This window comes from Monodelphis domestica, chromosome 4 (genome assembly GCF_027887165.1).
Source record: "Monodelphis domestica isolate mMonDom1 chromosome 4, mMonDom1.pri, whole genome shotgun sequence".
NCBI lineage: Eukaryota > Metazoa > Chordata > Mammalia > Didelphimorphia > Didelphidae > Monodelphis > Monodelphis domestica.
The window spans coordinates 139,530,338-139,544,363 of record NC_077230.1 but is presented as its reverse complement, the minus strand read 5'-3'; the positions used below and the strand labels follow the sequence as shown (position 1 = coordinate 139,544,363).

The window sequence follows — 14,026 nt, the reverse complement described above, 5'->3', positions numbered from 1 at the left end:
GTACGTGTGTATGTATATATGTTTGTGTCTATCTACCTATCTATCAATCCACATATATGAGAATTTGTATGCATATATGTGTGGCAACTAGGTGGCACAGTAGATAGAAGACTTCAGTTCAAATCCAGCGACAGACACTTAATAGCTGTGTGACCCTGGGCAAATTACTTAACCCTGTTTGTCTCAGTTTCTTCATCTATAAAATGAGCTGGAGAAAAAAATGACAAACAAACCACTCCAATATCTTTACCAAGAAAAATTCATGTTGGGTCACATAGAGTCAGACATGACCAAAACAACTGAACACCAATATCATCAATGTATTCATGTGTGTGTGTATGCATGTGCATAAATATGTATAGTTATATTCACACACAATAGGTACGTATAGAAAGAGCCACATAAGGGAAAAGAAGTTTATCATAACAGTAAAAAATGATAAATGATAAATAGCATTATCTGAGGGACAACAAAGAAAAGTAGCAAAGTATCTATAGGAGAAAATGGGTAGTTGAAACAATTCAGAGTATCTCTTATTTGGTAGTTGTAGCTAAAAACTACAAAAATAAGGATACAACTATGATAGAAAGGATAATTCTTTTAATTCTCTTCTTGAATGAATTGGGCTGACTTTCAGCAGTCTGAGTGGATTATAGATTTGAGAAGCACATCATATAAACATACATGAAAAATAAAAAATATCTAGCTATCTAATCAATGATTTAGGTCTGGAAGATAAAGCAATCATGTAGCAGATGAAGAAACTGAGGTCCAGATAATTTACCTGGTTTGACCAAGATCACAAAGGTGGAAGAGTCAAGACTTAAACCCATGAATTCTGACTCCCATGGCATTTCCTTTGCCTTTATATCATGTGACTCTCTTTTCTCCAATGCCCTTCTCAACTACTACCACTGAAGTTCAGCTCTCTTGCCCCAAAGCTTTCAACTCGGCTAATAGGGCATTCCTAAGCATTTAATTTAGGTTTGATAGTATAGCTTCCCCCTGGTGACATTAATCTTTAATATAGAGTCATCTTTCAATAATTAAAAATATTTTGTTTTATTTCTTAATGCCAACAAACTTAGAATTGTACATCACTTTGCACAGTGATAAGTTCTTTCTTGGTGCAGTCTAGTCATCAGTACTTTCTTTTTGAAAGTCAAAGATTCAAACTGTGGCCATTTTCATTACAGATAAAAAGACTTGTGGACCTCATGAATTTCAGTGCAAAAACAACAACTGTATACCGGATCACTGGCGTTGTGACAGCCAAAATGATTGCAGTGATAATTCTGATGAAGAAAACTGCAGTAAGTACCTCTCTACTAATATGGTGAACCTGACAGCTTATTCAGCAAGCAAGACTGCAAACCTTTAATCTGGATAACATATAAATTTAATCCTGTCTTCCCCACAGTGTATAGTCACATTTAGACAAAATATTCCCACCAAATTTATCCAGATCCCAAATTATAATATTATTGATACAGTTCTGAATCCTGGCAAGAAAGCATCATGAGGATTTAATGTATCACATTAATTTTCAATAAAAAAGCCTTTAATGTATGTTCGTACAATGAGCTGAATTATATGGAGACAGAGCAAAGCATATTGTTCTCTAGCAGACAGATTCATTAAATTTCAATCTTTTAGTGCTATTAGTTCACTCATGAACACTATTTAGTATAATATTATTTAGTCTCCTTGGGAACAGTTGTATAGTCCACATTTTTAAAAAAGTAGATGCTTTTGAACATGTTCCTTGAATGGCTTTTCTTTAAAATATATTAAAAAAATATTGTCCCTTCTTGCTTTTCAAAATGGATTCCAGGAAACTAAAAAACAACAATTATTCATTCATTATGCTTCCCAAGACAGAATTTTAAGAATGTATCATCTCTAAACTCTCATATTATTTTCTCAGTCCATTTCTTTAAACCCATTTAAAAAACAAAATGAAACTCATTTCAGACTGAGCAAAGGCACAATATGATTTTATTAAATAAAGGTAGAATTCCAATCCTACCCAACAAACATATCTTAAGCACCAACTCTATGCAAATTACAGTGCTAGACACAGAGAATAGCAAGAAAAAAAATTAAATACTCCCTAAGGATCTTAAATTCTACTGAGGGAGAACAACATGTAAATAAATACATAGTGCACCAGATCATTTGATGATAATTTGCATTTATATAGTCAGTCAGTCAGCCCATAGTCAGGAATCACTTCTTCAATACTATGTTCCAGGCACTGGGCTAAGCACCTCACATATAAAGAAAGGCAAAAATAGCCCCTGCTCTCATGGAACTCACAATCTAATGGAGGAGATTACATATAAATTAGTAAGTACATAGGGACTGTATAAGCAGCTAGGTAACCCAGTAAATAAAGCAGTGGGTTTGGAATCAGAGGACTCATTGTCATCAAGTCAAATCTGGGCTCAGACACTTAATAGCTGTGACTGTATAATGAGCTGTATAAATGACCTGCTATTTTAGGATCTCTGTGAAGAAAACTCCAAAGTATATATAGCATAGAAGGAAGATAATTTCAAAGGAAGGCACCGAAAGCAAGAGGGGTGGCCTCTGGAGCTTCTTCTGACTCTAGGGAATGGATTTTGCAAGGTAGAATGCCATGAGTCTAGATTTGAGCAAGAGAGAACAGAATGGAATTTGAGTCTCTTAAAGACTAGAAGTTCAGTGGAAGGGAGGGAGAATATCCATATGCACATCAAAGTCATTATCAAAGATAATAGTTGATGGCTGGTCCAATGCTTATGACAGAAAGAATACCCCAGGGCCAAAGCAAGGTCAATAAAGCCAACAAATCAAAGAAAGAATCTATATTTGCTCAAAGCACTTGCCACAACTTGTAATGCCTAGTAAGTTGAAAATACTTTGGATAGATTTTTGTGTGTTTGTGATTTTTTTACAGTGTTTGTGATTTCATAGGTACAAAGAACTCCTAGGGAAACCAAAAAGTTGCTCTGTTACTGCCCTGCAATTTTACATTTTAAGGAAGTTCCTTGGAGGCAACTGAGGGATAACAGGAATTGTTCTGGGTCACATAGCAAAGATGCTCCTTATGCGGGTCCTGAACCCAATTTTTTTCTTGATTTGAATCCATCATTCTAGGACTTCAAAAAAGAAGTGCATATAATTCAGTCATCACTACCTTACCTCACTAATGGACCTCAATTGTAGGAGAATCTGAATCACTCTCACATCTTCTAAGGGAATGTAGCTGGACCAGGAAGGATTGTCGATGTGAAATCCTGAGAGACCCAAGAATGGTGAATTTTCTTCTAGGTTAGGGCCTAGAAAGTTTCATAAACTGGACCTTGATCTAGGAGCTGAAGTAAAGTCAAAATCAACTCCAGAGTTATGGACCTAGGACTCACTGTATAGTGTACCAATTGTCTATACTAGAAATTTTGGAAAATGTGACATGAAAAATTAAACTTTCCTTGTAAGTTTCAGCAAGATATTAAAGTAGAAATTCATTGTAAACTGTAAGCTCTTCAGAAATAAGGAGAGGGTGAGAGGTCAAAACCAGAGGTGTCGAACTTGGAATAATTTTGTGAAGGTGGCAATTGAACTGAGTAAATACATATTCTCCCACAGAAGCAAGCACAGAGGAAAAAGAACAGTCTAAAAGAACACAGTAGTGAACATAGCAGCTAGAGCAACAAATATGCATACATACATGTATATATGTGTCTGGATTCATAGATGTGTATGGACATAAATGTATATAGTTCAATTCAATTAGATAAACATTTATTAAGAGCCTACTCTGTTAAGCACTAGGAATATCAAGAAGAAAAAGAAAGAGAGTCCTACAATCTAATGAGGGAAGACAGTAAGCAAAAGGAATCTGGAAATATTAAGAGGAGCTGAGGGGATGGGGTACCAGTCCCTGGGGTGTTTCATTCCTCTCTGGAGTTGAAACCAAGCAGAGACAAAGATGGAAAGCTGAGGGCAATTAGCAAAGTTCCAGTCTTGCACATTATAAAGGAAGGCACCCTCCAGCCCTCCATTTAGAAGGAAGAGGAGATTGAGAGAAGTGGGAAGGCTTTAAATATCCAAGGTTAAGTCAGCATCAGGGTAGTATGATTTCATGTAATAATCTTATCCTGGGAGGAGCATCTTGTCGCCTGGGCTGAAACAAAACAGAGCTACTATAAGAGAGAAAATTATGAGACTGACCATAGATTAATAATTTTATAATGTCAAAATTAATAGGGAGGAAAAGATGGAAAAAATAGGTCAGAGATATATAGGTTACTTTCCTTGCTGCACCATTTAGTTAGCTATTCTGTGGGCCTTAACCACACTCACAGGGAAATCCAGCCAGCAACAAATACAGAAGAGAAGAGCTCAAAATCTGCTCTTGCCTCAGTTTATCAAACTTTTTCTCCACCTACTAACTCTCACACATTACTTCTTGGAAGCCAACCATGGCTTTCTGTTGTGCCTGGGCCACCCAGGGGGAGGGGGAGTAGGATGGGGGGGCAATGCAGGGGACAGTGCAGGGGTCACCCACCCTGCCCCCTGTCTCATGATCTCTTGGCTCTATTGCTGCCTTTTTCTGGCTGTCCAATCAACTCAATGATTTCCTTCACCAATCCTAGCCTAGTTCAGGCTCATGGCAGGTACGCAGGTGGTCTATAGGAGATGAGATGTAACTTATGTGATTCCAGAAAGGGGGAAGCGCAAATTTCCTTTGCACAGCTACTGAAAGAAAGTAGAAAGTGAAATGGAAAAATCTAAATCCTAGTTTTTATAAAAGAAAGCCCCTAATGCTATGCAATGCAGTACTAGTCCCTATTCTAAGAGTTTATAATTATAAGCATAGATATTGCTTTAATGTTTGCAAAGATCCTTACAAACATTATTTTATCCTTATAATGACTCCAAAAGATAGATTCTATCATTTTCCCTATTTATAGATAAAGATACTGAAGCAGACAGAACTTGTGACTTGCCCAGGATCACATAACTTCTTAGTTTCCAGGTTTGGATTTGAATACTGGTGTTTCTGATTAAAGATAGAGAACTCTACCCACTGTGTCAACTGTATGCTGTTTATAACCCCAAACAAGTAATAGTGATGAATCAAAAAAGGTCACCTAAAACCAAAACAGAATTTTAAAAAATGTTAAGCCAAGATAAGAATGAACAACAATGTGAATACAGAAAACACAGTGAATTTTATTGAGTGTAGATGTGGGACAGATGCCACAAAGAATTCTGCCTTTTTATTGGATAGACAGCAAATCACATCAGAATTAAATGTAAAAATTGTATATAAAGATACCAGGGGGAAAGAGTTAATGAAGAGGGGATAGTGGAATTAAATATTATTAGATGAATCATTGATGTTATTTTTCAAATCAATGAATAAAAATTTGAGTATCTCTTTTTTATTCCATTGCATTTCAATATAAATTGAGATCTGGTATTGTTTAGAGAGCTGGCTACAAAGTCAGTAAGGATTGTTTTAAGTCCAATCTGAAACACATATTGATTGTCTGAATCTGGGCAAGCTACAACTTCTCTGGACCCTAGAAAGCTCTTTTTGACCATAAGATCCAGAGATAGTAGAGATCTGCCCTGGTAGTTGTTTTTGTTTTTGTTTTTTTTGTTTTGTTTTTTTCTATGAGAAGTTCCCTATACCTGTGAAGTGCTAGTTCTTATCCTGGTTGTTAATTACTCTCAATTTACTCTTATGGTGGCACATTACATCTCAAATATACTTAAGTAAGAATCTAGCATAAGTTTCAATAGAAAGTGTAGCTTTATACTATTTTAGAATTGAGATAAAAAATAGTAAAACAACATTTTTACCTAAACATTTGAGCACATAAGTGCTGCTTAGAATTTGCAGAAATAAATATAATAAAGTTAAAACAGGACAAATTAATAATCAGAAAACAAAATTATATGAAATCTTATTAGGAAATAAATAGAAATAATATTCTTTGTATTCATAAAAAGGAACAAATGTGAAATCCTTTAAAATTTTTTTTTCAAATTACATGTAAAACTATTTAGCATTTGTTGTTGTTTTTTAAATTTTGAGCTCCAGATTCTCTTCTTCCTTCTATTCCTCATTTTGCCCCTCATTAAGATGGTAAGTAATTTCATATAGGTTATACATGTATAGTCATGCAAAACATATTTCTATATTGGTCATATTAATACTTTTCCTAATATTGTAAATATAAGACTATGGCAAAACTTTATTTTCTGTTTAGTAAGAAAAATAATATCTGATTATTAGCCAAATGTCAGGAAATACTATATTGGGTTATCTCCTTTTAAAACTCAAGAAAATAATTATAAAACAGTCAGAAGTACATCTAAGGCATCTTTGATGAAAATGTAAAAAAGGAAAGAGATAGGACTTTGGGGGTGATTTTATACATAAACATCTATTGTCACAAAGAGATGAAGAAGTCATAAAATCCATTTCTCTCCATTACTTACTGATTTAAATAAAGCACTGCAGTAGATTTTTTTAAAGCAAACTGTAAGGATCTCTTGAAACAAGATGGCTTCTATGCATTCATTAAAATGACAAGACTCTGTGTCAGGTGCATCTTGAATATCACTATTGAGTAATTTTCTGAATATTGTCATATTAAGTGAGCCATAAAACAAGAGAACATGAAAACCCATTATATTTTCTAGTGTCTTATAATATATCTTATGCATAGACTAAATCAAATAATAATATCATCTCAGTGGTGTTCAAATGTATTTGTATATGAAAAGATAATTATTCAAACCAGTACCAACAAAAAAGTCCTTCAAATTTGTCTACATATGTATTCAGTCTAATCTTTCTCCTCTCTTCTCCTCTCTATTGATTCTTTCTCCAAACCAGTATCAAAGAACTTTATTTTCATATTGTGAATTTATCATCTATTAATTGTATTTTATTCATGTGTGCTTATAAAATGTACTTAATATTTGATGAACAAATATTGAAAGTTTTACATTTTTCATCTCTATGTATATTTATATATTACATAACTTTTGTTGTTGTTCAGTCATTTCAGTTGTTTCTAATTCTTCATGATCCCATTTGAGGTTTTCTTGGCAAAGATATTGGAGTGGTTTTCCATTTCTTTCCACAGAAAATTTGACAGATGAAAAAACTGAGGCAAGGAGGGTTAGCTGACTTGCCCAGGATCACATAAGTAGTAAAAGTGTCTGAGGCCAGTGTTGAACCCAGGAAGAGAAGTCTTCCCAATATCAGACCTGGCACTCTATCAACTAAGCCACTGGCTGCCCATTATATAATATACATATATTATTAACAATAATATCTAACATTTACATAGTACATACCATGTGCCAGGCACTGGACCAAACACTTCACAAATTTAATCTTAGCTTATTCTCATAACAATATTGGAAGGTAGGAGCCTTTTTTTTTTTATCCACTTTATAGACAATGAAATCAAGACAAACATATTAAGTGACTTGCCCAGGAACACACAACTAGTAAGTGTCTAATGCTAGATTTGAACTCATCTTCCTGACTCCAGGGCTGGTGGTCTATGTACTGCACCAGCTCACCTCCCCTATATATTCTATGGTGTGTAATCTGTAGGCAAGCCTATGTGTGTGTGTGTGTGTGTGTGTGTGTGTGTGTGTGTGTGTGTGTATGAACTGGGTACAGAATTAGATAGAAAGAGCAGACATCATAAATGCTAAATATATGTCATGCATTATAAGGATTAAAATTTAGGGGAGACGGAGGCAGGTAGAAATTAGTTTCTCTCTGCAAGGAGTATTATATTTTTAGAGGTTTATTAAAGGTTAAAGATTAAAGAAAATACAGAATAAGAAAAAAACACGTGCCTAGGCCAGAGGCCTAGACAAGACAACCTCACATCACGGAAGAGATGTGTCTGCTCCAAAACGGAAGTCCAAAAAAAGAGACCCAAAAGCCTTTGCAATCAGGTTAAATCCCTTCTCGATCTCGGCCCACCTCAGAATTCTGTGAGATTACAAAGCATTTTGGAGAAGTGGAGCAAAGGCTTGTGGGGATTGAAGTCCAGAGTTCGAGTCTATTTTTACAGCATATAACATATATGTCTATATATTTATACATGGATATATATACAATGAAGAGAAAATTTCAGCAAATGTGAATTGGGTTGAGTTCATGATTGAATAGTAGGAAATCAGACAGAATGGCCTTTGGGAAACTGCATGATCCCAAACCATTAACTGTTGAAAAAGCTCACCTCCATAAAACTAGTGTTCACTTGGCGACACAATCTGCCTGCAAATCACAGGACATCACCGTCTCAGAAGAATCAAAATTAGGAGAAACCCAAAAAACAATGGACAGACACAGTGGGCAGAAGCATCATATAAGTCAAGTAAGAGTAGTGACCTGGCAGACATTTTAAAGGGCTGAAATGTCTAGAAAAAGAAGTGAAAACAAAGGTTAGATAACAAGATGAATAAGCTAGGTACCTGGAGGAGGACATCCAATGTGCTGGGTAAATCCTCTAAGGGGAACTTATTGAAATGATTTATAGAAATAATCATATAGCATAAAGAGTGAAAAGGAAATAACTGGCAAAGGTCAAAGGGATACATTAGTGTAATTAATAGTAGATGCCTCAGAGTAATCTATTCATGCATCATTCTTCAAATTTTAAATGCCAAAGAATATTCCAATGAGGAATCCAACAATATAAAGTAATCAAACCTCTCTAATTTACCTATAGAAATATTTCTTTCTCTCCCAGATTTATAGATAGTTTTTTGAAATCATGTGGAAGCACATATAGGCACAATTATGAGATGAGTTGAAAAAGAAATGAAATGATTAACTATTAGTAGTGTTTTAAAATATAATATTTTTCACTTTTCATATTTAATTAGTAATTAATCTTCATAATTTTAATATCAACTGCTGATCATAGGACCACTGTATATTTTAAGAACAACTTCTGTACTTGAAAACTATAAAACTTTATTAGTCTTATGGTTCCAGAATTGGCATTAAAGACCTAGAATATGAGGGAAATTTCACCTTCTGAAAAATTTTTATATATCAGAAGGAACACATAAAACGCATTTATCCTCCCCGTTATTTGCCAAGCAGAATGCCTTAACTCTTTTGCACTACTGAGGAATAAACTACTAGTAATATAATAAAAGTACAAGTAAAAAATTACTTGATTAAAATATTTTAATGGTATATATGGAGACAAGCTGTTCCTTCCTTATTTGAATTTCTAGTAGCTTCATGCTGCAGCTTTATCAGAATATTATTTCTTTGGAATGCCAGTTATACTAAGTGTATTCTAAAATTTTGCCTCAGATATTTATGCCCCCATGCATATCCTTTTTGAACCCTTCAACAACAGTTTATAATACGATCAGCAAAATAGGTATGTAATGCAAAAGTTTTCCCAATATAGTATTTCCTGACATTTGGCTAATAATCAGATATTATTTTTCTTACTAAACAGAAAATAAAGTTTTGCCATAGTCTTATATTTAAGAAGCAACAATAAATGCTAAATAGTTTTACATGTAATTTGAAAAAAAAATTTTAAGATTTCACATTTGTTCCTTTTTGTGAATACAAAAAATATTATTTCTATTTATTTCCTAATAAGATTTCATATAATTTTGTTTTCTGATTATTAATTTGTCCTGTATTAACTTTATTATATTTATTTCTGCAAATTCTAAGCAGCACTTATGTGCTCAAATGTTTAGGTAAAAATGTTGTTTTACTATTTTTTATCTCAATTCTAAAATAGTATAAAGCTACACTTTCTATTGAAACTTATACTAGATTCTTACTTAAATATATTTGAGATGTAATGTGCCACCATAAGAGTAAATTGAGAGTAATTAACAACCAGGATAAGAACTAGCACTTCACAGGTATAGGGAACTTCTCATAGAAAAAAAACAAAACAAAAAAAACAAAAACAAAAACAACTACCAGGGCAGATCTCTACTATCTCTGAATCTTATGGTCAAAAAGAGCTTTCTAGGGTCCGGAGAAGTTGTAGCTTGCCCAGATTCAGACAATCAATATGTGTTTCAGATTGGACTTAAAACAATCCTTACTGACTTTGTAGCCAGCTCTCTAAACAATACCAGATCTCAATTTATATTGAAATGCAATGGAATAAAAAAGAGATACTCAAATTTATATTCATTGATTTGCAAAATAACATCAGTGATTTGCTGTAAAATGTAAAAAAATCAGTAAAATGTTGGTGATTGGACCAAAAAATCTCGAATCTCTTTCTCACTCTCTTTCTATGATTTTCATTGATATTTCCATTTTCAAAAATATGTTGTTGCTTATAATTACATACATGCCCTTTTCATTCTGTCTCTAGGTTTGTAGTGTTACCTCAATGTCAAAACAAATTCGTTCATTCAGTAATTGAACTAATATAAACTTCCTGTAGAGAAAAACAACCATTTGGCTTATTTAGAAAAAAAGATTTTGCTTATATTTAAAGTCCTGAACTGTCTCCCATCTTCCCAACCCACTCTGAGCTAAAGAAGGTTCCATTTGAAAAAGATAGATGATGGATAGTTAGACAGACAGACAAAAAGATAGATGGATGGATGGATGGATGATGGATGGATAAATAGATAAATAGATAGAATGATATAACCATATGATACATATAGCTATTTATCAGTTCTTTCTCTGGAGGTGGACATTCACAGTTATTCTTCAAACAATATTGCTATTGCTGTATATAATGTCCTCTTGGTTCTTCTTAAACATTTGATTTTCTAAATTTTCCATTATTTAACTTGTTACATGTAGGCAAACCTCAGTTATTTGATCTCCCTCCCTATTCTTCTTTCTTATTTGAATAATTCTAAAAACACATGCTATCAGGTTTTGGAGATGTGACCAGTAAGTCCAAATATGTCTATTAGACATCTGTTTTTAAATGAAATCCAATCCAATTCCAAAACATTCCCTCCTAATTTGAATTTCGCATAAAATTAGTGATGAAAAGACAGGTTCTCAAAGGCCCTCAAATCAGGATCACAGATACCCTGACTAATTTTTCCTCCTCTAAGCAAAGTCCCTCTTTGGCTTACCTTTAATACCACTTCAGTCCCATGAAATTAGAAAGTATGTTTTTTGAGAGGGTCACATGGAAATGATAGCACTTTGGGACAAACAATAATATAACACTTTGGATTTGGGGGGGGGTAAATGCTTGCCTCACATGCTGTGAGGCTTTGAAAATTCTTTTATGGTAGTGGACTTCAAGATATGTAGCATCCACTTACGTAAAAGAACCTTCATTATAATTACTATACAAAGGTCTAAAAATTGGCCTCATCCTGGAACTTAAAAAGATCAGATTGAAGAGCAATTAGATAAAAAGAAATATCAAAATCTTGTGTGTCCTTCAACTGTGAAATATGCATTTTCCAATAAACACATGAAAAAGTGTTCTAAATCTCCTATAATCGGAGATATGGAAATCAAAACAACTCTGAGGTATCACCTCACACCTAGCAGATTGACTAACATGACAGCTATGGAAAGTAATGAATGCTGGAGGGGATGCTGCAAAGTAGGGACATTAATGCATTGCTGGTGGAGTTGTGAATTGATGCAACCATTCTGGAGGGCAGTTTGGAACTATGCCCAAAGGACGATAAAAGACTGTCTGCCCTTTGATCCAGCCATAGCACTGCTGGGTTTATACCCCAAAGAGATAATAATAATAACAATAATAATAATAACAAGAATATTCATAGCTGCGCTCTTTGTGGTGGCAAAAAATTGGAAAATGAAGGGATGCCCTTCAATTGGGGAATGGCTGAACATATTATGCTCAGAGGAATAATAAAGTGGAGGAATTCCATGGAGACTGGAACAACCTCCAGGAACTGATGCAGAGTGAGAGGAGCAGAACCAGGAGAATATTGTACACAAAGACTGACACACTGTGGTACAATCGAATGTAATGGACTTCTCCATTAGTGGCAATGCAATCACCCTGAACAACCTGGAGGAATCTACAAAAAAGGACACTATCTACATGCAGAAGAAAAACTGTGGGAGTAGAAATGTAGAAGAAAAACAACTGTTTGATTGCATGGGTCGATGGGGATGTGACCGGGGATATAATAGACTCTAAATGAAAATCCTAGTGCAAACATCAACAATATAAAAATAGGTTCTGATCAAGGACACATGTAATACCCAATGAAATTGTGAGTTGGCTATGAGAAGGGTGAAGGGAGAGAAGGAAGGAAAAGATTATGATTTTTGTAACCAAAGAATAATGTTCTAAATTGACTAAATTAAATTAAAATAAATAAGTATGCATTTTCCTTAAATGAATGAAATAGGATATTTTAAATAACTGCCCATATTTATATAGTGTTTTTTGGCTTATAAAGTACTTTATGAAATAATTTTTTAAGTTACTATTATTGCCGTGGCAGCTAGGTGTCACAATGAATACAGTGCAGGATCTGATGTTAGGAGGATTCATCTTCCTGAATTCAAATTTGACCTCAGATACAAGATTTGTGACCATGGGCAAGTAGCTTAACCCTATTTGCCTCAATTTCCTCAAATGTAAAATAAATTAGAGAAGGAAATGGCAAACTACGCAAAGAAAACTTCAAATGAAGTTGGACATGACAGAAATGACTATACAACAACTGTCATCCTTAATTCATCAATAGGAAAACTAGGGTTTAGAAAATTGAATGCACTGAGTGGAGTCATATAACTAGAAAATATCAGTTATGACCCAAACCTACATTATCTGACTCCAAACCCGTATTCTTTCTACTATTATGTACTGTCTCTCTGCATTATACAGAATTGAGGTTAAATCTATAGCATCTACTTTATTCAAGACAGTTTGTGTTTGTTGATAAATAATTCATTCCCAGTAATCACAAGTGAGTTTGCTAACATTTTTCAAAACACATAGAGACATGATGAGATCTTGCATGGGAAAATTTTTCCCACTCTGCTTAACTCGTTTCTTCTTCTTCTTTTTTATTCATTTGCCTCTCTATTATGACACTAAGGAGCAAAAGAAATGAGTGGCTTAAAAAAATTTGTTTATTTTGTTTCAAAAATCATCATGTGCTATATTTCTAAAGAGGAAAATAGATCCAAAACACAATGTATACCTTTTCATAATCATGAGCCCAAAATGCCCTTTGATGCATTCATAAAGATAATTGTGTCAATGTCAGCAAAGCCATAATTGTTTAATATATGATACACAATTTTGCTTTCAATTAATATGACTGGGAAATTGAGACATTAAGGGGACAAACTAATCTTCTTCTACAAAACCTCCCAAACACACTAAATTACAGTTCTGATTCATGTAAAGGGTTAGTTTGATTTCATTTCTTTAAGAAAAAACTAATTTATTTTCCATGATTTTAGTTTTTTAGCATCTTTCCACAATTTTTTTTTATTCTGGTAAAAGCTGATATATCAGCGGAAGAATGAAGGGTGAGAAAACAATGAAACTGAAGTAGCTATAGAGGGAAAAGTAAGATAATTTAGTAAATTACAAGTCATGATTTGATGAATCTTCACTTTGTTTAGGGAATACATGCTTTCAGAAAACAAAGGAAGTAATATGACTCTTAGACACATCCAGAAGAGTGCAAAAGTGAGGATAAAGGAGACTTTTACTCCCATATAGATTTGAATTAGAAAAGGAGTTTCCTATGGGTACAATGTCAGCACCTGGGTCTGTGACAACCAGTATTTGGACTAATTGTATCAAGCACAGAATATTTCAGATCCTTCAAAATGAGATTTAAAAATCACCCAAAAGGTTTGTTTTTGTATGAGAGTGTTCTTAAAGCAATGACCAATATGGAAGTCTGTTTTACGTTATCATACATGGATTAATACATGGATAGCTCAGATCAAATTGCTCACTCCCTCTGAGTGAGGAAAGGGAAAGGAGGGAAGGAGATAGTTTGGATCTTATAA

General features: G+C 34.0%; 1 protein-coding gene across 7 annotated transcripts in view; it reads left to right on the top strand.

The window, feature by feature from the left end:
- Positions 1–14,026, top strand: part of LRP1B (LDL receptor related protein 1B) — a 2,480,145-nt gene that overhangs the window by 2,241,694 nt on the left and 224,425 nt on the right. For all 7 annotated transcript variants that reach the window (XM_007494117.3, XM_056797188.1, XM_056797186.1 and 4 more), the window contains one exon: positions 1,197–1,313. In XM_007494117.3, the coding sequence (XP_007494179.2) occupies positions 1,197–1,313 (117 nt within the window). The remainder of the gene's footprint in view (positions 1–1,196; positions 1,314–14,026) is intronic.